The following is a 23456-nucleotide window of genomic DNA, read 5'->3' as shown; positions in this document are numbered from 1 at the left end:
AACACAAAGCTAATGTCTGCTGGTTGCTGGCTGGCTGTACTAACTGGCTGTCATCACAAATCCCAAGGGAGTGGCAGGAGCAGGGTGCGGTCAGAGGGTTGATTAATGACAACCTGCGTTGTTTACCTTTTACCTTTTGTTGCTCTATCTCTCCGAATGACCCCACGGTGACAGTGTTCATTCCAGGGCCTATTGTACACGATATTCCAGCGCAGCTCGACAGGTTCTGCATGCCTCTGCCATGTCACTCAGCATAGACCCGGACCGCTGAACTTCCCGTCTCTTTGTCCGTCATCCTCAGGCGCAGAACGCTGGCCACCCAGCTTTCAGACGCTGGGTTAACCATCACTGACTCGTCCTCAACCCAGACCACCTCTTAGGTCTGGAAACTTGGGACACACTGCAGTTTGGTTCAGTTTGAAACATAAACTTACCATACCTATTCAGAACTCAGCATCATTGATCTTTATAATACAAAGGTTCAAGCTCTCTGACATTGCAACACCTAATCCCTGTGTCGGAAGCTGTGTTACACGACAGAGCTCTATAAAGTTAGTATCACTCATCTTGAAAGTCCGGGCATCCCAGACAATCAAGGCAACCAAAGTTACACTGTATGTGATGATACATAAAGGCTCATAGTGTCACGACTCCCCTGCCTGTTCAGGGCGGTGCTCGGCGGTCGTCGTCACCGGCCTACTAGCCGCCACCGATCCCTTTTCCTTTTTCTGTTTGTTTTGTCTTATTAGTTGCACCTGTGTCTAATTGTGTTTTCCTGATGTGCTTCCTCATTTAAGCCTAGTAAACCCGCCCTTGTTTTGTGCGGGATGAATTTTGCTTTACGTGTGGTGTCGTTGGGTGTGTTAGTGCTCCGGACCGTGTACCCTGTGTTTTGGGTTGGTCAGTATTTTTGCGCCCTGTGTTTTTGGGCATTTTATTTTGGTGCCAGATTAAAGTGCACTTTTCCCTTTGGAACTCTCTGCTCTCTGCTCTCTGATTCTTACCTCACACACCCGGTCCCTCGTGACACATAGATGCTGATAAGTTATAAAGTATTATATAACGTCCGTTTTCTTTCATTTATTTGTATTTCACCTTTATTTAACCAGGTAGGCTAGTTGAGAACACCTTTATTTAACCAGGTAGGCTAGTTGAGAACACCTTTATTTAACCAGGTAGGCTAGTTGAGAACACCTTTATTTAACCAGGTAGGCTAGTTGAGAACACCTTTATTTAACCAGGTAGGCTAGTTGAGAACACCTTTATTTAACCGGGTAGGCTAGTTGAGAACAAGTTCTCATTTGTAACTGCGACCTGGCCAAGATAAAACAAAGCAGTTCGACACATAGAACAACACAGAGTTACACATGGAATAAACAAACATACAGTCAATAATAGTTACTGCAACTTTAAAAGGAATCAGACTATTGACATCTCTTTTATATGAGAGAAGGTGAGAATGGCCATGCTTGCAACTTAAATGTATTTCAATTGTTACTTTCTCTGTATAAGACTCAAGAGTGGGAGACAGTGATTTAAAACCTAAGCTGGGGCACATCGCTGTCTTTAGTTTATGTGAAATCTTCAATTGGGTGAACTTAGAAAACTTCACTTGGGTTTTGTTAAGTTACATGTACAGTTGTACATTTTGTTGCCTTTTGCTGCCTTGAAATTACATCTGAAAAGGGAATAAATATTATTTTCGACCAATCTACGCAACCTACTCCACATTTCCAAAGTTAAATGAATCATTTAAATAAATATGTATTTATTGCGTATGTCTTCAAACTCCAGGGTTAATACTTGGTGGAAGCACCCTTGACAGCCATTACAACTCTGAATCATTTTGAAAAAGATTCTATTAACAACTCTTAGGGCAACATTTATCCACTGTTTTTGTCAAAATTGCTCAAGCTCATTCAATTTGGTTGGTAGTCATTAATGGACAGCAATATTTAAACCTTTGTTTTTGATTTTTCAAGCAAATTTACGTCAGTGCTGAGACTGGACCACTCAGGAACACTCAACACCTCTTGGAAAGCTATTCTGGTGTGTCTTTGGCATGAACATTTGTGTAACTATATCCTAGGGTTAGGTTTTCAGAGGACTTTTTACCTGGGCTTTGCTACTTTCATATTTATTTTGATCCTGACAAACTCCTCAGTCCCTGCTGGTGACAAGCATACCCATAACATGATGCTGCCACCACAAGAAAAAAAATACAGAGGATCAACAACATTGCATTCACTCCACATTACCGTCCTGTATGACAACGTGAAAAGAATGAAGCCTGTGTTAAAAAATCCACTCCAAATCATCCATTCTGTTTGCAACAAGGCCGCTAAGTAATAATGAAAGACGACACAGCAAAGAAATGCACTTTTGGCCTAATCCAATACAACACAGAGTGAAACCCTCTGTATTGTGGTGGCAGCATCATGTTATGGGTATGCTTGTCACTGGCAGGTGTAGTGAAATGCTTATATTGCTGTCCATCAATGACGCCCAACCAAATTTAATGAACTTGATCCATTTTTGACAAAAACAATGGATAAATGTTGCCCTAAGAGTTGTGCAAAGTTAGTAGAATTGTATTCAAAACCAGTCACAGCTGTAATTGCTGCCAAAGGTGCTTCCACCAAGTATTATCTCTGGGGTGTGAAGACATACGCAATAAATATGTTGTATTATTTATTTCATTCAGGGGTAGGTCAATACACAAATGTTTTGGCCTTCGTCAGGGTCATTAGCGTCTCCTCTGAAGGTGCGCTTCTTAATTGTGGGCTCGTTAAGGGTAACGATCGACAGGTGCGTTCGTCTGCGCGCTCCCGGAACAGACACACACATGTCAATAGTGCATCTCAGATATACGATACAATACTACATGCAGATATCTTAGTTTTTTTTGTATATGTATTATGAATTTGGAAAATGTTCTATAATTTTTCTTCAACTTTGGAAATATGTAGTAGGTTGTGTAAATCGGTAGGAAAGAAATCCAATGTATTCCCTTTTGAGATAACATTATAAGGCAGAAAATTGGGAAAACTGGAAGGGGGTGTGTAGACTTTCACAAGCGACTGTACATGCAATATGCCTTTGTTGTTGGCTGCATTTGACTGGAACGCAAGCATCAATTCAACACCATGTCTGTGACCATGTCTGTGACTATATCCTTTAACATACACCTGTATGACGTCTTGATAAACCTCCTACACGTTTGTCGGTTTTATTACATCGTGGTTGTTTGTGGGAACCATAGGGGTCATTGTCCGAAAGAGGAACATGATGTTCATCATGCTGTTTTATGCCTTCGTTCTATTGTCTTTACTGACAGTCAAAAAAATACATGACATCAATATTGTGGTTGCAGACCTTTTTGCTGATGTTGATGCTCGTCACTAGTTGCCTTTCTGATCATGCTTCTTCAAATACCAGTGTGATGCACTTATTAATAATGTCTCATTTCTGTAGCTGCAGCAAACTTGGTTCACATGCAAATACATTTTCCTGCCCAAATTGACAAACAGTACTGTGGCTAACCACTCGTGCATTTTTCTGAGTAGAGTCATCTTTCTATTATCACCTCATAAGAAATTGAGCCAACAATTCAGTTGACAGCAACCTTTAAATCTGATGCCACACAGCTCGCTGGTAACGCTTGGCATGTATGTGGCAGCATTAAGCAAAGTATATACTGTATTTCAGCACAGTTAAATAAGTCACAGATGGGCAGAACATTCATTCTATAGTCTTCACAAATTACAGAGAATCCTGCTGGGCCCTGTCAGTGTCTCTCATCTTCTGCCCAGAGAGCTCCTCTCACAGCACATATACTGTACATTTATGACATTCAAAACTGCTGACACAATCACTGAAGTCTATATTTTCCCTCAGGAGGCATGCACATTCTTTAGTGATGTTCTGTGTCTCCCTTTGGACACATGACACAAGAGTCTGTTGCTATATTTGCATACCCAACACTAATACAGCACAGGAATGGCAAGCGTAATTCTGGTTTGCAAAACTATTCTCTGCAGTGTCCTAAAAGGGAACTATTTTATTTGTGTATGCAAACAGAATGTCATGCCACATTCATCTTCTGTATGTGATAATCAGAGCTGAGGCTCGGCAATTCAAAGAGATCCTGTTGTTATTGCTCTTATTTCTTCATTTCCTTTGCTGCTGTCTCGTTCTGCGGGCCAATACAGCCCCGGAATCCCCCAGAGAGCCAGTCCTAGCATACGTGAAATGATACGTTTTCATTTGAAGAGCCAAATGTCATCATCATGTCTCTGTCCCTTTGCTTTCAGAGCGCCTGGTTGATGTGGTGAGCTGGCAGAGCAAGTCAGAACATGGGAGGGAGACATTTATCATCCTCTCTCTGGACTACAGCCTCCAGTGGAAATCATGTGGACAGGACAGACAGCACAGACAGAGAGTGGAAAAGAAATCATTGATGTTTTTCATAATTAGGGAACCATTGGTTTTGTGTTTTTTTTTTCATGAGTTTAGTTTGAGTTTACAAATGGCTGTATTTTTGTAGTCTCGTTAAGTTCTGTACATTATGTGCTGCCTGTCTGTCACATAGGAAAGAAGATGTATGGACATCTAGACAGCAAACAGTTGCCAAGTTCCCACTCTCCACAGAAGGTTTCTCATGTATCATCCTCTGCCCTTTTTCAGGAGCTATCTCTGTCTGGTTTTCTGTCATTCGTCCTGAGATGCTCTCTGTCTTGCTGAATGGTAGTACACACAAAGGTACTGTACACTGCGTTAAGCGTCTTTTGGCCTGCCCAGGGTAGATTCCCCCTTCAAAACATTGTGATAATGTTGAAGTCCTAAATCATACCCAGATGAGTGTCAAGTGCATACATTGAGCTCTTGTCTGTACAAAGCAAGCTCAATCTGTCCTATACACACACAAGACACTGATGGATCATTCTAGTCACAGAAGTGAGTGCCATTGCTTGGATTATGCACATGGCCTAATTTCAGACCCATTAGTATCAAGGATTTTGAGTCTTCCCTGCGTACTGACTTTTGTATTTTAAAGCTTGTCACACTAGAGAGTCTTTACAACATTAAGTAGCAGAATAGTATACACTTAAGCTCTTCAGGTTCACAGAGAGGGCACTTTTTGTTGCATCTGCTGCCCACATTTCTATATATATATTTTTTTAACTCTCTGCCTTTGCACTAGAAAGTCCTCTAAACGTACAATAACTTGTTTGAAAATAGGGGGCTATATATTTTTTCTACAATAACTGTAGAACCAAATGTAAATCAGATATAAAATACCCAAAGAGTTATACGTTCATATAGCTTGGTCAAAATATACATGTTCTACATCTTCATGGGCCATATTTTTTGGACCTGAGAAATTACCAGCAGAAAGCCTCCCACCTGTTGCTCTGGTGGTACAGATGTCCAGAGAGTGGCATGGTGGGGGGGGGGGGGGCATCACTCTGGCCACTGATTGATGACGACAGGTCCCGCAGGAAGTAACCCAGCCACCATGAGGGAGTGTTTTCTGAACCCCAAGCGGTATCCAGGAAAACAAGAGTGACTCCAGTCATTGAGCATTTGTACTGGGGGGCATCTTAATGTTTGGATATGCCGAGTCACTGTGGGCTTCACAGGATAGGAGTAAGGAATTAACCCTTCTAAAATAGGGCTTAGGGAGTCTTTCCAGATACTTGGTCAAAAGCCTGTAGATAGGGAATTATCAATCCTCTGCTACATGAATGCATAAGTAGTTGATGATTCACCTTTGAATTTGAGCGTCTGAGTTTGTGATATTCTTAGATTTTTTTTAACAGCTAAACTATGTTTTCGTACAATAGAGAAATTGAGTTTCAGAAGCCTGTGAACAGTCTTAGAACTAAGATAAACCATGGTCTGATTTAAATCTTATGGGCAAGAGACTAGATTTGAGATGGAATCCCTCTTCATGAAATCAGGGGAATAATGGTAACACTCACTTTACATTTGCTGCAACCCTATTACAGTAAAAGGTCAAAACCTAAACACAAGTCTTACATTGAAGCAGCAGAAGTTGGTAGATGTGTTTTCTGGCACTGAAAAGCAGCTGAATGTCACTTACAGTGTTCACATAACATTAAGAGAATTTTAAGAGAGAAAGATGGTTTGTATGGAACTTGTTCAACACTGAAGAATACAGAAATGAAATATCAAGGTTAGATGTACTTGATTAAGTCAATGTTTTGTCTCTCTGTCTCTAACTCTGTCTCTGTCTCTCTTTCTCTCTCTCACACACTCTTTCACCCTCTCTCTCTCTCTCTCACACACACACACACACACACACACACACACACACACACACACACACACACACACACACACACACATTCAACATGGAATTGTGATGGCATTGGTTGTCAGAATTAACAATTGTCTATTGTTCTTGATCAGACAAACATGGAAATACACATAGAAATTCCTTTTCACCTCAGCAACACACCTGGTCATTGATTGGTCCTCTCTCATCGAGAGTTCTCTGGGGTTGATTTGCGTAACTGGAAACTGTGTCAACAGATGCAGGAGACCGCTGGTCAGGTGGATTAGGCCTAATGGTGATCCTATCTATCTCTGGACTGTAGTCTGGGCCATGTAAAAATCGGCACTGTAAACGTCTCTTATCTGAGGTAATTTTCCTCAACTAATCTCTGGAAAGACGTATTTTGACGACCCATTTAAAATCAAATGAAACTAATTTAAACTGGTTTTCCTCGCTTTTTCACTTTGTGGCAGCGCAGTGTAAGTCTTTGAATGTGTAAAACTCAGTAAACCCAATACCCCATATTTGTAAGGATTTTGAAGTTGCATTATTTGTAAAGAGATTGAGCTTATTATTGTCCCAAAAGCAATCTACTCACTGGCATAGCTTGCAGGGGCACCTGCATTTCTCATGGAACCGCTACTTTCCCCATGTTGCTTGAATTCGATAGACGGAATAAATTCTATGAAATACTATTATATCTTTGATGTATTTTGATTATATTTATCATGTATGTTCTTCATTCAGTTTTTAAAGTACATTATTACAGAGCGCTACACCAACATTGTTTTGCACAAACCATAATAACACAAATAGCCTAACTGACGGATTAGGATGACCAAGTCGTTAGTGTCCTCATAAAATATATGTTTCACTGTACGACGTTACGTTTATGCATATTGTTTTGCAACATTTAACATTAACAATTTCCAAAATGATAGACCTATCCCATTTTGATTGTTGGTCAAAGTATCTTGTCTCCTAAAATTACCGCCCTTTATAGTCTAGAAAATGTTCGCATTTAGTTTTAAATGTAACTAATCGAATTCGAGATGCATGACAAATACAGACTGTAGGGTAATTGCGATGTGCATTTTACTTTGTGAATTGGAATGTACAGTTTATGGGATGTCTGTAGCCTATGGCACGCACAACATGTTAGTCAATATTTGGCTCCGGTGAGACGCACTGACTTTTGGATGGGGTGTTGGGCCTGGAATTATAAATACCTTTGTGGACGTAATAAATATGCTGACTGTTAGTATTAGAGAATGCAAATCATTCGGAGCCATCCGTCCTAGGCTGGCTGGGCTGTGCTTGGCTGGGGCTGCATATATGCACGACTTGAATGTGAGGTTGGGCTGGTCCTAGTCGTGTGGACATGGTCAATAATCTGCAACGGCCCATGCACAGACCTTTGAATGGCAGGTGCTGAAAGCACAGTATCTCTAATGAAAATGTCATACTGAACACCACGCAACCAACATATAAGCAACGATTTACCCAAATCTAGGCCATATAATTTCACTGTTATTCCACAATGTGCAAAGTATATTCCTATTGTTTGTAAGTAATGTAATGCAATGCGGTGTTTCAATTATCACATCATCCCTTAACGTGTGTGTGTGTGTGTGTGTGTGTGTGTGTGTGTGTGTGTGTGTGTGTGTGTGTGGGGGGGGGGGGGGGGGTGTAATCCCAGCCCCAGCCTCTATTGCAAAATAACATGCACTTGATCGGTTATTTGATTTGCCTCATGGCAAGTATCCAGAAGGAGCCAAGATACCATCACTGGAGGCGCCGAATGCAGTAAGCTCCATTAACACAGAAGCAAGGCGCCCATGAGAGGAAAAGGGATTAGCACCCACACGTTGGCCCAGCATGATGCTATCTGCAGTGATTTCACTCATACCGATAACTTCGCATATCGATTTTGGCCATCTTGCTGCCTATCGAAATCTAATTGCTACGTTCAACAACTTTTTACTGTTCTGTGGCACCCAGTGAAATCATATCTAAGCCTTAAATCGCTTATCAAACACATGTGACTTGGGAAAATGTTTTGCAGTATGTGTTTGGCATGTTCATTCATGACAGGAGCAGTTCTTTTTTTATAATGCCTTTATTTAGAATATTTACAATGGATTTATAAAAATATATAATTAAAGCTTTTGCAGTTATTTTACATTTACAATTCATCACTTTGTTCACATCGTTGAGTTTGTATGCAGAAACCAGATTTGAAACCTATCAAGAAAATATAATGTTTTGTGTATACAGGATACAGTTCAATTGTCAATGCGACCCCTTATTTAGACTATAGCAAAATGAAAAATCAATGACAGACATTATTCAATTTAAATCCTGTATTTTACAGAAATATACATGAAGTAGGTTATTTCAATGAAAATATGACAAAACCACAAACCGCCACCTCAACTACATGAGGACATTAAGTCCTCATAAGTTTACATTCGTAAAGCCACATATCGACTGTAGGTCATCTATGGTTGGCTACATTTGTATGCATATGCGTCAGGCTATAAGGGCACATTCAATATTTAACACTTTGGCAAACAAATCATAAATAGTGCTTCCACTTACTGTTTGAATTCTTGAAATGCATTCAATTAGGTAAGGCAGGGTCTGCAGCTCGTTACATAGGCCAATTGTAAGTTCTGAGTCCTCGGTTTGCGGCACGAGCTCCCTGGTTTAAGAGGATGAGGTAGGGAGATTGAGTCCGTGTACACTGCTCAACGCCTCGTGCTGCTGCTGCTTGCTTAGTGGACTGGTGGGCTTTCTGTCTCCTGCAGAACATAAACAGAAGACGTTTGCATAGCACACAAGCAATTACTCTTTACTTCAGCAAAACTCAGAAAGAATGGCAATATTTATTAAAAACGAAATCGTTTTCTCTTAGGCCTATATCCTACCTACCTGAAAGTAAGACGACACCATGCATGCAACACTTAAATACAAAATAGGTTATAAATAATAATTATAATAATCATATTTATAATAGTCAATGTTAGGCTATAAGGCTATTCATTTGACACCATATTTTAATTATCCATACATTATTTGACGCAATTATTATTTTCCTTTTTAACCTTCACATGACATTTAAATTTTAGGCCTCCACTTTTCATTAATTTACTGACAACATTTATCGCAAGCTGCAATATAGCCTTCAAATTCCGTCTTCTCGGGTTCACACCTCGATTCATTTGAATTTATCCATGCATAGGCATCATTTTCGTCAACGTCATATCATCTGTAAATATAGGCTAATAACAAACTTTTTATAACACTTTGATTAACTTCATAAATTAATTTGAAATATAAATATAAAACTGATAAGGAAACGTTTTAATCGAAGCATAACTAGAATACCTGTATAAGGGCCGAGATCATTCAACCGAGATCACTTATTTCAAGGACATATTTAGGCCCATCTCAGCCTAAAATATTTCGTATTTATCTGACATCGATATATATTCACTATAGGTCCGCGCCATCAAGGCTATTGTAGCTACATCAATATTTTAGGCTGCTACAATTTCGAGACCCAAATGTAGTCCTACACTGCTTTTACACTAATGCCCTAGTGTTGAGTCTCCCATTATTCGTACTCTATGATACATATTGAGAGGCTTGACAGTAACATAACTTAATTTCCACAATTAGACATGCTGCCAGATTAATCGTAGCCTAATAAACGTGTGTGTGTGTGTGTGTGTGTGGTGGTGGTGGTGGTGGGTGGGGGGGGGGGGGGGGGGGTATAGGCTATATAAAGAAAATAAAAATAAGAAAATATTAACTTAAATTGTATTTTAAACTCTGTTATTGAATTTAAAATAACGATACATTTTTCCGTAGATTAAGGACAATTTAAGGGAAACGAGTCAGCTGCCAGTGGTTTTCAAATTACGCTAAAACTACGTTATCGCAGTTGTGATCAGAACCGAACACTATCAAACAAGATATCGCCTACCTTCTCGCGATGGATGTTTGAACGCCATTGAAGAGTGTATGTCTCCCGCGTGCATCGTCATGCCGCTGCTTGGGAGGGACAAACTCGAGTTCTGGGACTGCCAATGGTGTCCAGGGGTCACATAGCTACCTGGCCCACTATAAACGCCATACTGGTTCGAAGATGAGTAGGAACAAGCTGGGACATAACTGGATAATGTTGATGAAGGCTGCAACAAAAAAATACAAACAAAGGCAGAAAATGTCAGACTTAGGTTTCCCAGAACGAAACATTTCACATCTATGACGTACCCTAAGTGTGTAGGCCTATATATACATTCAACCCAATTTATATTAATCTGCTTTGAAAAATGCTGGAGGAAACGTTACAAAAAAAATTGTGTGGGGGGGGGGGGGGGAATTGAAACAACTTGAGAATAACAATATTTTATTAAAAAGACTAATCCCTTTCAATACACACTATATTACACTTCGAGCCCCGTCTCTCTGTAGATACAGGACGCAGCTAGTCTTCTGCATTCATAGGAGTCCCTGTTGTCTTTACCTGTGCATATTTTATGTCCGCATCAATGACTGATTTGTCAATTCCGTTGACTGCATGAGCAGAGGGAAACGTCGCTCTGTTGACACTACTCCAGTCCTCCATTTTCGGTGGATATCCCTCTGCTCCAGCTATAGCTGATTAGGAAACAGCAGATTGCACTTTTCAATGTCGGATCAAAATGTCTCTGATCTATTGTTGATCAGTTAGGCCTTTTCATCACCAGGCCTATCGAATGATCCAATGAAAACACAGTAGCCTAGCCTTAGTGACTGAAATAGTAAACGGGACCTAAATGACATGTTCTACTAAATATTGTGCGTTATATCGGCAATATTTCTTAAAATGCTATCAAAACAATATGTTTTCAAAAGAAGAATAGTGTGCCAAATTGTGCGAATCCAAGCAACGCCTGTTGTTTTTGTTTCTGAATCCAGAACTGTATATAGGGTTGGTCAGGAATCTATAGGAAATTGGATAAATGCAACAAGGCTATCTATCGCACGTTCATATCAAGCGGGAATTGTCAGTGTCACATAAAATGATATATTATTATATCACGTCGTTCTAAAGAATGTGTCACAAATTAGCTACATGCTAGGCTACTTGCTAAATTAATTCGTTTATTTGATGGCAGAACTGCAGCCATGCCGTGGCTAACAATCCATCTGGGGCCTCGAGGCAACACATCACTAAAAACATGACGAGTAGGACCTTATATTGACCTTAGGTCCCACGGGGAACGAAGAGGCTTTAATAAGTATCCTAGCCTAAGCAAGGTGTTTGCCTACAGGCACTAGTGAGTAGACCTACAGAGTAAGTTGTTTTCCTTGTGAGGCACCAAACCAAGGCCTACAAAGATGTATAGGGCACATTTCCTCCCTGATGAACTAACGTCAAAACAGGATGTATAAATCAATTCATCATAGAATGAGTAATAAACTGAACAGCACGTCAAATAGCTCGAACCTGTGACCCCAAATGTACTTGGATAATTATTGGAAAATGAGTTACAACTGTGTGTGCATGGTGCCATTCAGATCAGCACGCAATCATTTGTCTGGAAAATAAATTCAATATTACACACCTTGATGATCCATGAAGGCCCTGATACCCAGAATGTTGGTGACAGTGTGTGCTGATGGCCAGGCCCTTGATATGCTTACATGCCCGGCCGTCACGGGTACTCCGGGACCGCTGCCCATTTTGCCATTGGGTGACATAGCGTTGGGGTATGAATAGGGGTATATGTGGTTGTAAGAGAGGCCGGCCTGTGTGGGGGCTTGCTTGCTGCTCTCATATTGGTTCGGCTGGGAAAGATTTCCAATCTTGTTCCGTAAAATCCTGCTGATGGAGCTTACTGAGGGCACGTTGTATTTGTCACAAACTCCGTCTGCGAGAAGCCTGTCCCGGATCTCCCAGGCAAAGATCCCCGGGTCACCTAGTTTGTAATCCCTTATGTTCTTCACCACATTCGGTGTAGTAACCCGTGGTTTGCTCCCCCCGATGGCACCGGGTAAAATAGAACCCGTTTCATTGTATCGTGCTAGTATCTTGCTCACACAGCCATGAGAGACACGAAGTTGCCTACTGATATCGCAGGGTCTGATTCCAAGCTGGGCCAATTCCACTATCCGTAGTCGTATGGCGTTGGGCAGCGGTCGTCCATTGACGAATACACCACCCAACTGATTCACCTCCCCATAGGTTTGCTCTGCAGGGAATGAAGATACATGGACATATTCAACTGTCACGAAAAGCAGACAAAACTATTTTCATGCTCTCCATACTTACAGTAAATTTAACCATGGACAATGCGTGCTAATGCAAGTTATTATTACTATTCACAGCAGGAAGATATATTTAACTTACCTTATATTTAACTTACCTTGGATCTGAGAGATACTTTTGACACTTTTTAAGTTTTATGTAAATTAATTGCATCCTTTACATTAACTATCCATTTAATCAACCATTGAATATGAACTCCCAGATTATGAATATTTTGACATTAGCATATCTTTCCATTCGTTCTGGAAAGGGATGTGTCTGTCCACTTTACCTACACCCCGAAATAAACTTTCTGGTTCTTTCTGACGTTATGCAGGCGTGTTAAGCACGGTTATGCTTCCATAAGCTTTCTTTCACTGAAGCATGCAGATGTTAACGCAAGCTTACCCATTTGCCTGTGGTTCGAGATGCTTTGAAATAGTTGCCCCTCAATGGCTGGATGCGGTGGTTCTCCCTTCTGCACGAAGGAAGCAAAAAGTTAAAGAACAAATGGGACTTCTAAAAAGTCTCCTCACGATGTTCTTTCCACTCTTCTGTCACAGTGCTTTGAGAGAAACTACTCGGTACAATGGCACTGAAGTGATCTTAATCCGATAAAGGCAAATTTGAGTTATACCGGAGGCTGAAGTTTGCTGGGATTCATTTGACGCGTCCCTCCACGTCAATTTTACCAGTTACGTTGGAGCTCTGGTATGATTTCATTGGCCGTCCTGACTGTGGAAAGGCTGTTACACACATGCACCATCCGGTTTGCTCAATTCAACCTCTGGGTGTTTTACATAGGGGGAAGTGTCTGAGGGAAAACGTTTATCAAACATGATGCATTGGCAGGTTAAATAGAAAAGATGGAGTGACTATTCAAAACCATGGAAGAGATTATTTCAAATGAGGTGAGCTTGTGCTTTTGGATGGACTTCAAATCGGCACTTCCACTAATGTTAATTGTGTTTATAATAGTTTGTGAGTGACACTAGGCAATATAGCATGCAGTGAAACCTATATATTTTGATCAGAGCACCATTAGAATCGCATCCACCCCCCAAAAAAATCTCTGATCTTGAACTCTTTAGGTCAAGATCAGAGATCACTTACACATATTCTGTTATAAACCTGTTATATGTGTGGACGAAATGTATTAGCACATGTATAGGCTCGTGCGTAAAGTGCAATTGCAAAGAATATTGGTATGGGATAGAAATTATATATTTCTATGACGTTTGATTTATAAAAACATTTACTAAGCCTTGTTTATTATTTTCATAAAAACATCATGTTTCAGAATCGTTTAACTCCATCAACGTTGATACATTTCCCCACGCCAATTTGATTAGAAATATTTGTATTTTCTAACCAGGCAAGTAAGTTAAGAACAAATTATTGTTTTCAATAACGGCCTAGGAAGAGTGGGTTAACTGCCTTATTCAGGGGCAGAACGACTGATTAGTGTTTTTTACCTTGTAAGCTCAGGGAATCGATCTTGCATCCTTTCGGTTACTAGTCCAACGCTCTAACCACTAGGCTAAATCCCGCCTCGATGTTTTTATATTGTATTGCCTGTTATTATGTTATTACAATTGTCTTTAATTACTAATATATTTTCCAGTACATGTGTTTGTTTTTTTGGCATTGAGTGCACAAACTGACCGCCCGTGCGTCACACCTGGGAGCTGAGCTGAAGCCCATGATTTGATCCGCGAGCCATTAGACGCCAGAACGAGCAGACCATGGGCTAATAGAATAGTGTCACATGAAGTTTCGATTACAAGCCAGACCAAGGGACTCACTAACTGGTAAGGCCTTTTTTTTTACACCTCCATCCTTAGCATCAAACATGCTATAGGACCCATGTAATCAATACCTTTGTGGCTTGTAATGCTCCCAGACTATAGGGTATTGACTGAATTCCAGAGCCTAGCATTATCACAGCATGTTCTCTGTGTTTCCTGTGGAAGTTAAAAAAGTATCGTTTATAAGCTTGCAAAATGTCTGTAGTAAAAGTTAACTGTCGTCCCAACCGTAACAAGGTGCAGTGTCACTATCCCCTCTTTCTTGGCCAGTTCACTACAGGTCTTAAAGGGATCGAGACACATGGAAAACATCAGGTTGGGTCACCACAGCAACCTTGGATGGAGGCGAAATAAGAGGAGAGGGCGATCGCTCATTATGGTACAGTTAGTGTGATATTGATGCTCACTGCTCTCCAGGTTGTCTGCTAGCAATAGGAAATCAAAACATAATGCATTCAATGCTAAATTGAATGTTTCTCAATGAAATTAGCATCATTTATTGACTATCTTGATGAAGTGATACGCAACAGAACTACATTAGGTCTATCTATCTGTTTTGTTTATCTTCTTGACTTTTGCTTGGATTCTGTGGAATTCTGTTGAAAACTATTTTAGAAATCCATAGGACTGCTCAACAGAAACTCATCCCTCATCTGGAAAGAATAGGAATTACACCTCGCATGCAGTCATCTAGTTTTAACAGATTCCAACATACTGCCACAACTGTACAGATTATTTGGCTAAGAGGACCACTGGAACACAAACATGTCGTGATGTGTCAGGTATAAATGCATGTTTCAAATATATTTTTCAGAAACTTTTTTGACAAGAACTACAACGTGAAATAGTTTACGTTTAAATACGAGCTGTATTTGAATGTATTGCGAGTAAATTTGTACTTTGGAGGCACGGTAAAACTGGTAGGCCTATCTGGTATAGAGCTGATTCAGCCGCTTACTAAATCTACAGAGCAAATTACAAATCAATGGGTCGACTTTCATCAATTACCAAATGACAAAGTATATTTATTTTCTTTCGAGTTTTGCGTTGTGTCTTTATGAAGGCATGTCTGAGAAGATAATCGTTTAAACGTCTGCACTTTGATGCTGAAAATATGAAACATTTCTGTTGCTAACAGGCAATATTATATAATGTCAACAAACTAATTAAACTGTTATCCATAGCTTTTAAAATTAATGAATACTTACTTATTTATTACTATAAGCACCGTTAGATATTTGGTCAAGTAGGTTTACATGCATTTGTTTTTATTAATCTTCCTTTTTTTCATGAAAATTCAGAAACAATGCAACATGTATAGTGGGATTATAAGCAATAGGCTACATGGTATTTTAATAACATATGCTTTACATTTGATTATTTCTGTAGCCTATAACTAGCTGAACATTTTCGAGTTTGTGCTTTCGTCAATCAAAGGCCAATTACTTATAATATTTTAATTATCTCTGTAGAGAAATGTATATGCAAAACGAATCTTCAACATTGTTGAATTGCGTACTAGATACATAAGCACCAATGATCAATTGAAAAGGATAATTATGACTTTTATAAAGGGACTGGGGAGTAATATTATTTTAGGCTGTACGGTTGTATCAATAAAATGTAGTGACAGATACACTGTGTATCTGCTCGCTAGCCTATTACGCAATAGTTTTAACACTTTCAATATTGCATTATGTACATAAAGGCCCTCAGAATTGACTGAAGTCTTTCTAGGTCTATGGAGTCTTTTTTTGTGCATGTTCCTGATTAAAAAAGTGCCTAAATACATGTCTGGGAGAAGAATGACCTGCTGGTAAAGTAGGAAGGTCGTGTTCAACTGTGGCTCTGCAAAAGTCACGTGGCAAAACCAAACAAACAGTTATGAAGTTCCCTAAATGCCCGTTGTGAATCGATTAAGATTTGCATGAATTAAATGTAGTTTTTGTAACGGTTGAAAGATATTATCACTTTCTAACATACTTGAAATAGAATACATTTTAGATAACGAATCAGCCCAAAACATCTCTTGTCTCTCATGTTTGATTTCCAGGAGTTAGATGTGTCTCAGTTCAATCTGTATGCATCATTTCAATCATTAACGACTGGCATCACGCCAACAAAAATATGAACTGACACCAAAAGGTTATGCTTTTCCATTACTAGTTTGATCGAATAGTTTCTCAAAAGTTGGTGTTTCTGTATGGGCTATATCCTCGTCTCGAGCGCCTCAAACCAGCACATTCTCCAGTTGCGGTAGCGGCTGGAGAAAGGCCAGCAATGCGCGCGGACCTGGGTCCCAACAGGTGTCCAACTCTCGTCTCATGTCACCTCTGTGGTTTACAACCCATGACGCAGGAGGCTGGTATGCGCTTACTTTAGTTTGGCACACACATCACCACCGCATCACTGGATGTGTTGCAAGGAAGCTGTCGTTTTCGGCAAATGTAGGGCCTATGGGTAGTGTTCTCAATGCCTTATGCATTCAACGCCGTGCACACATCAGGGTTATAAGTATGTTTAGCTGAAGCGGAGACCTTTGTAACCTTAGTTGCGTCTTGTGAACACTGCAGGCTAATTATATTTCACACGTTACTGTAGGTATTCACAATCGTCTTAAATGACATCATATAGCCTTGTATTAGGCTAGGTCTTACGGTAGTCCGGTATTTAACTACTTAGGCCTATTCTCGCTGACAGCCCATATTCTGAGCCCATATGCTGCTCAATAGATAAGCCTATGCGTAATAAACAATAATGCATGGTTGTTTTACCGATCACTCCCCTCCACGGTTTACTACTAAAGAAAAACACACCACGATGCACCAGCAATTCTGAATAAACCCGTCTGATTCCTCTATTTTATTTTATTTTTCGATTTTGCATGAAATTTCGATTTTGCAGCTAGCCCACTTACATTTGGTTAAGTTGCCTTTTCGATTATATTTCGTTTAGAAATCTTTCCAAAAGTTGCCTATTTCAACGATTGATCATCGAAATAATATTTGGCCATTAAAAGAAATCAACAATTTCTTGCTGTGGTTTACTGTCAACACATGCCTCATCTCCCCATGAATTGATACATTGTTTTAAAATGTATATTCATAGTTTTCAATGATAGAGAGATGCAAACAAATTTGGGTGGATATCCGTCGCTTGTTTTAACTTGAATTTGAATACGGTTGAAGTTTGCAGGTGCACAGACCCAGTCCTTCAGTATTGATTGATATTTGTTTCAAGTGACGTTGAGGAATCCTCTCTTCAAGTGTGCATGATCTTATCCGTGAATGAAGGACTTCTTAGATGTTTAGTTTTCATATAGCGGAGGCTAGTCCATACCTTAATTAAATTATTTTTCTTTCTTCTTTAGTGAAATTACTGGCCCTTATTCCCAGTGGAATAGACGAAACATATGCAAATCGACTGTTTAATAATGAATTGCACTTACCCACAACTTAATTCAATATAGCTTATCGAGCATTTTAGGTTAGCAATATTACATATTAGCCTAATACCAATTTCACCATTGCATTGTGCCTTTTTGAAATTTACATTTGATTTATTTGTATGCGAGTGTGTGTGTGGCATGGAGGCAGGTGATTATTATTTCTGTGTGTGTGTGTGTGTGTGTGTGTGTGTGTGTGTGTGTGTGTGTGTGTGTGTGTGTGTGTGTGTGTGTGTGTGTGTGTGTGTGTGTGTGTGTGTGTGTGTGTGTGGCCTGGAGGTACGTGAGTAAGTGTGTGTGTGTGTTTGTTTGTTTGTGTGTGTGTGTGTGATATTTATGTCAATTATATTTTTCATATAATAGGATGCTCGATTTAAATGAACTGTTAATAGCATGATTCACATTTTGAACTTTTCTATATGAATTACTAGCGGAAAAATCGTCCCCATGCATTTGGCCTTCAGACGTTGAAAAGGCAGATGTATACGATATACAGTACTGTCTATTAGTTAAGGTTTCAAATGGCCCTTTTCTACTTGATGGGCCATAGTGTTTTATTGAAGACCTCCGGTTTTGATTTCGTGTTTGTGAGTTTTGTGATCTCATACCTCAGTATGGAAAGTGTTAGACAGGGTCCACAATGAGTGCATCTAGCGCACTAGGATCGACATGGGCCAGAGAGTGTAAAACTGGGTGTACTAAAATTCAATTTCAATAAGGCCACAAGTATTCTGTTTGGAATCGGCCCTGAGAGCAAGGTATCCTGTGCATGGATCACATCAATAAAGGATCTCTGTTGCATTTTCGTGCAGTTTAGAGACTCCTCCCATGCCTTTATCTCCTCTTTGGCTTGAATTTGTATGGGACCTATATGAACCTATATGGTTCATGAGTATGACTATATTCATAGATACACCTAATAATCATACTCTTTTATGTCTATTAATCCCAACTTTTAATACATCCATACAAATTAAGCCTGTCTTTATGATTGGGGAAATACCATGTCCTTCCCTTGTCAGGTTTTGAGTAAGCACTGTGATGCACAGTAGGCCCTCATCCTCTCACAGTGTTTGCCAGTACTCCTTTCTCCTCATATCTGATCCAGAGGTGATGTGTAGTTTCCCTTGTGCTGCTAATGCTGGTGGGTGCAGGCCTATTAGAGGAGGGTTGGAAGGCAGGGAGCAGCACAGGGATTTTATGGCCCAGAGACCCACTCTAGTCTGCAGTACACGCCTAATGAGAGTGTGCAGTGCCATGTGAGACATGCCAGCTTTTATCCGGTTCAGTAATTGCTTGTGACCTTTTCGAAACACGTCCCGTGTGCAGAGGGGAGTCTAATAGTTACATGGGGAAGGAGCCTTGTCTAGCCGTGTAGGAATATGCATCCCTTTTGATTCTAGGCTGTATGTGCAGCAATCCAAAAACCCACTCGGGCAAATACATTAGATTTGTACAGTACTCCTCCATCTCAGAAACCAAGCTTGTATACAGAGAAAAACAAACATATTTTGTCCCCAAATAAATATGCTTCACAATGTAGCACAGCTGGGCTTGCAAGTGAACTCATTTGGATTTCATTTGTTAAATGTGTATTATCTGTGAGTGTAAAAACAAGAATGAATGGCTGTGGACTAAAATAGCTCCACTTCATGATGTATTTCCTTTACAGGAATTAATGGACATTGTTGGCAGAGATGGCTGGTAAGTGCTGGATATTTGTGCGTTTGTGTGTGTGTGTGTGTGTGTGTGTGTGTGTGTGCATGTGTTTGTGAGTGTGTGTCCTATGGCACCAATAAGAGACCAGCTATTTGTCACATGCACCGAATACAACAGGTGTAGACCTTAGAGTGAAATGCTTACTTACAAGCCCTTAGCCAACAACGCAGTTTTAAGAAAAATAACTGTTAAGAAAGTATTTACAAAAAAACCTGAAGTAAAACAACAACAAAAAACATAACAAATTTAAATAAAATGTAAAAATAACTAATAATTAAAGATAAACAATAAAAGAACAGTAGTGAGCCTATATACAGGTGTCAATGTGTGGGGAGCACAGGTTAGCTGAGGTAATGCTTCATTGTTTATATTCTATAGTGTTGGCTGCACTTGAAATCCATGACAGTGTTTCTAAATATTGGGGACAAATCTGGCTTTCATTAAGCATGGAAATATATCAAGGAAAATATAAAATAGGTCTTTTTTAAATTTATTGTGCTGTGATCCAATAAAATGTCGTCAGAAAATATGAACAGGGTGATTGTTAACATTCCCAGTTTGATCTCTGTCTATTTAGACTTGTTGCCCCCCCCCACCCCCTCCCACCACCCTACACACTACTCTCACGTACCCATCAGCGAAGCATATCTGGTAAACACAACCATAAAGCAGCGATTTTCATTACTCACAGATAGTTGAGTCCCACAATGCATTCACTGCTTTAATAGATGAAGGCTTACTGTAATACACGCAAGGAGAGGCATATCTGGAGAGAATGGAACAGTGTCCCCTACAAAGATAAAAACACAGTAATCAGTGACCACAAATTCAATTTGTCCATATGGAAATATTATCTTGGAGGATCATAATGAGACACGCCTGTGTGTAACATCTGACGTAGGGGTTAACCAAGACAAAGATACATCATCCTCTCTCAAACCTCATCTAGCATGAAACTAATTAGCAATAACGGAATGCAAAAACTGCAAAGACGTGTAAGGGATCACACAGAAACAGTGTGTATGAATGCAATGGCTGAGGGATGATGGTCAGATTGTTAAATCAGGTAGTGTGTGTTTTTTTAAACTAGTAATGTGAATGAAGATAATCATAATGTTTGCCCTTTTTGTGTTTCTCCTGATTATTAGATTACTACCTGGACAGAATGCATTCGAATACTACCGCTACTAGAACTGCCTCTACATATGAGATAGACAAGACGAGACCAGAGCATGGGCTATCAAAAGATGATGAAGGCCTCCGAAATTCTAAACTGACATAGTTTCATGGGTTTGTGTTGCAAAAGTTCAGGAATTCATTAGAAACACTCAATATGAAGTGATCACATACTCATGTATTCCTTTAATAATATTTTGGCCTTGTGTGATTCTGTGATTAAATCTATTCTGTATTCTTGATTAAGTCTTCTAATAAGCGTAATTTGGCTACATCAGTGTATTGTTTGTAAGGCATGTTACCCAGATATTAATCCTAATTGGATCAATGCAATTGTTTTAATTGGCTTGATAATGTTTGCATATGACGTTGGAGAGCCTTCTTAGGTATTTGTGTTGTAATGTTTCTACTACAGGTTTTATAATCTGTGACGCCGTTGGCATTCCATTGTTGGTTTTTGGCAGTGTGGCATGGCCGGGTTTGAGTGGTGTTCTCTCGGTCTGCTATCAATTTACTGGAACACTTAAAACTCCAAAGAAGGCTACTGACTCATGTTTGGTCTACTTGGATATCTTCCCATGATATGGAACAATTCTGGATTACATACTGTAGATGTATTATTGCATTGACTTCTTTTCTTTTTACTTTATAAATATGTGACACCTTATAGTATACTATAGACTGTTCTCTATGCTACGGCATGGCAAGTGTTTATTATCTATCTATCCTGTTGCCGAGACACTGTTGCCGAGACACAGTGCATTCAGAAAGTATTCAAACCACTTGACCTTTTCGACATTTTGTTACGTTATAGCCTTAAATGCTGACCAGACGGGACACGTCGCATGCGCGAGCGTCGCAAAATAAATTGAGAATTATTGCACCCACACTGCTCGCGCGCGCCAACTAGCGTCAGCGATGCCAAGGGCTAAAATAGAAGTAATTCCTATTTCTGACGCAGATCCCGCTGAAAGTCCTGCCTCTCCCATCTCCTCATTGGTTTATAGAAGCAGCTACCCACGTGCCATCTCCTCATTGGTTATACCCACGTGGGTGATTGAAAGACGAACTGTTTTGCCGGTCATTGTGGTAATACTGTGAAAGTTTAGATGCCAATCACCATATAAGTTCAAAAATGAAAAAGCCTGGAAGGAGGAGAGATGACTAGAAACGATTCGGTCGGCAGTTTTATGTGTGGATTAATTGGCGGAGTAGAGGAGCTTGTGCATTTCAGGTAAAATAACAACTCAATGTTTATATCCCAGGACAAATTAGCTAGCAACAGCAAGCTAGCTAAATAGGACAAATTAGCTAGCAAGTGCAAGCTAACTAGCTAAATTGCCATACATGTTTAATGCTTTTCGACCTGTCCCCAAATTAATGTCATTGGTTCAGAGTTTGTTTTGATATTTTAACATGCGTGACGTGATCACGTTTGGTGTAGGGGGACAAAATAAATGTATGCACGATGGCGCATGCGCACAGCCAGTTTGGGTTCCGTGTTACTCTAAAATGGATTAAATAGTTTTTTTCCCATCATCAACCTACACAGCATACAAAACAAAAACTGGTTTTTAGAAATATCACTTTTACATACAGTCCCAGTCAAAAGTTTGGACACACTTCCTCATTCAAGTTTTTCTTTATTTTTTACATTGTAGATAAATAGTGAAGAAATCAAAACTATGACATAACACATATGGAATCATGTAGTAACCAAAAAAGTGTTAAACAAATTAGATTCTTCAAAGTAGCAACCCTTTGCCTTGATGACAGCTTTGCACACTCTTGGCATTCTCTCAACCAGCTTCATGAGTTCATCACATGGAATGCATTTCAATTAACAGGTGTGCCTTGTTAAAAATGTATTTATGTAATTTATTTTCATCTTAATGCGTTTCAGCCAATCAGTTGTGTTGTGACAAGATAGGGGTGGCATACAGAAGATAGCCCTATTTGGTAAAAGACCAAGTACATATTATGGTAAGAACAGCTCAAATAAGCAAAGAGAAATGACAGTCCATCATTACTTTAAGACATGAAGGTCAGTCAACCTGGAAAATCATGTAGAAAACAATAAAATAAAGAAAACCCTGAAATGAGTAGGTGTGTCTGAACTTTCGAATGTTACTGTAAATATTCAGACCTTTACTCAGTACTAAGTTGAAGCACCTTTGGCAGTGATTACAGCCTCAAATCTTCTTGAGTATGACGCTACAAGCTTGGCACACCTGTATTTGATGAGTTTCTCCCATTCTTCTCTGCAGATCCTCTCAAGCTCTATCAGGTTGGATGGGGAGTGGCGCTGCCAGCTATTTTCAGGTCTCTCCAGAGATGTTTGATCGAGTTCAAGCCCAGGCTGGGGCTGGGCCACTCAAGAATATTCAAAGACTTGCCCCGAAGCCACTGTGTGCTTAGGGTCATTGTCCTGTTGGAAGGTGAACTTTCACCCCAGTCTGAGGTCCTGAGCGATCTGGAGCAGTTTTTCATCAAGTTTCTCTCTGTACTTGGCTCCATATATCTGCCACCACCATGCTTCACCGTAGGGATGGTGCCAGGTTTCCTCCAGATGTGACACTTGGCATTCAGGCCAAAGAGTTCAACCTTGGTTTCATTAGACCAGAGAATCTTGTAGAGTATGGCCAATCTACCATAATGGCCTGATTGGTGGAGTGCTGCAGAGATGGTTGTCCTTCTGGAAGGTTC

General features: G+C 39.9%; 1 protein-coding gene and 2 long non-coding RNA genes across 4 annotated transcripts in view; 2 read left to right on the top strand and 1 right to left on the bottom strand.

The window, feature by feature from the left end:
- The window catches only part of LOC109903951 (uncharacterized), a 32354-nt gene extending 25358 nt beyond the window's left edge, over positions 1 to 6996 (top strand). The window contains exon 4 of the long non-coding RNA XR_002257096.2: positions 4314 to 6996. This is a non-coding gene — a long non-coding RNA (uncharacterized LOC109903951). The remainder of the gene's footprint in view (positions 1 to 4313) is intronic.
- A 1404-nt stretch (positions 6997 to 8400) lies between these two features.
- Positions 8401 to 13259, bottom strand: pax1a (paired box 1a). Its single transcript, XM_020500977.2, has 5 exons — positions 13011 to 13259; positions 11920 to 12546; positions 10836 to 10969; positions 10293 to 10500; positions 8401 to 9105 (listed from the first exon to the last, which is right to left on the bottom strand). Exons 1-5 carry the CDS (start codon positions 13012 to 13014, stop codon positions 9011 to 9013), a joined length of 1068 nt encoding a protein of 355 aa, XP_020356566.1. The 5' UTR covers positions 13015 to 13259; the 3' UTR covers positions 8401 to 9010.
- A 48-nt stretch (positions 13260 to 13307) lies between these two features.
- LOC109903952 (uncharacterized) lies at positions 13308 to 21295 on the top strand. 2 transcript variants are annotated; one of them, XR_004202763.1, is made up of 5 exons: positions 13308 to 13513; positions 14255 to 14413; positions 14681 to 14789; positions 19528 to 19559; positions 20723 to 21295. It is a non-coding gene; the product is annotated as an uncharacterized LOC109903952 (long non-coding RNA). The 2 variants fall into 2 exon arrangements; XR_002257097.2 differs by having other exon boundaries at positions 14227 to 14413.
- The last annotated feature ends 2161 nt before the right edge of the window (positions 21296 to 23456 follow it).

The sequence above is a fragment of the Oncorhynchus kisutch genome, linkage group LG14 (genome assembly GCF_002021735.2).
Source record: "Oncorhynchus kisutch isolate 150728-3 linkage group LG14, Okis_V2, whole genome shotgun sequence".
Classification (NCBI taxonomy): Eukaryota; Metazoa; Chordata; class Actinopteri; order Salmoniformes; family Salmonidae; genus Oncorhynchus; species Oncorhynchus kisutch.
This window is presented reverse-complemented; position numbering and strand designations above follow the sequence as displayed.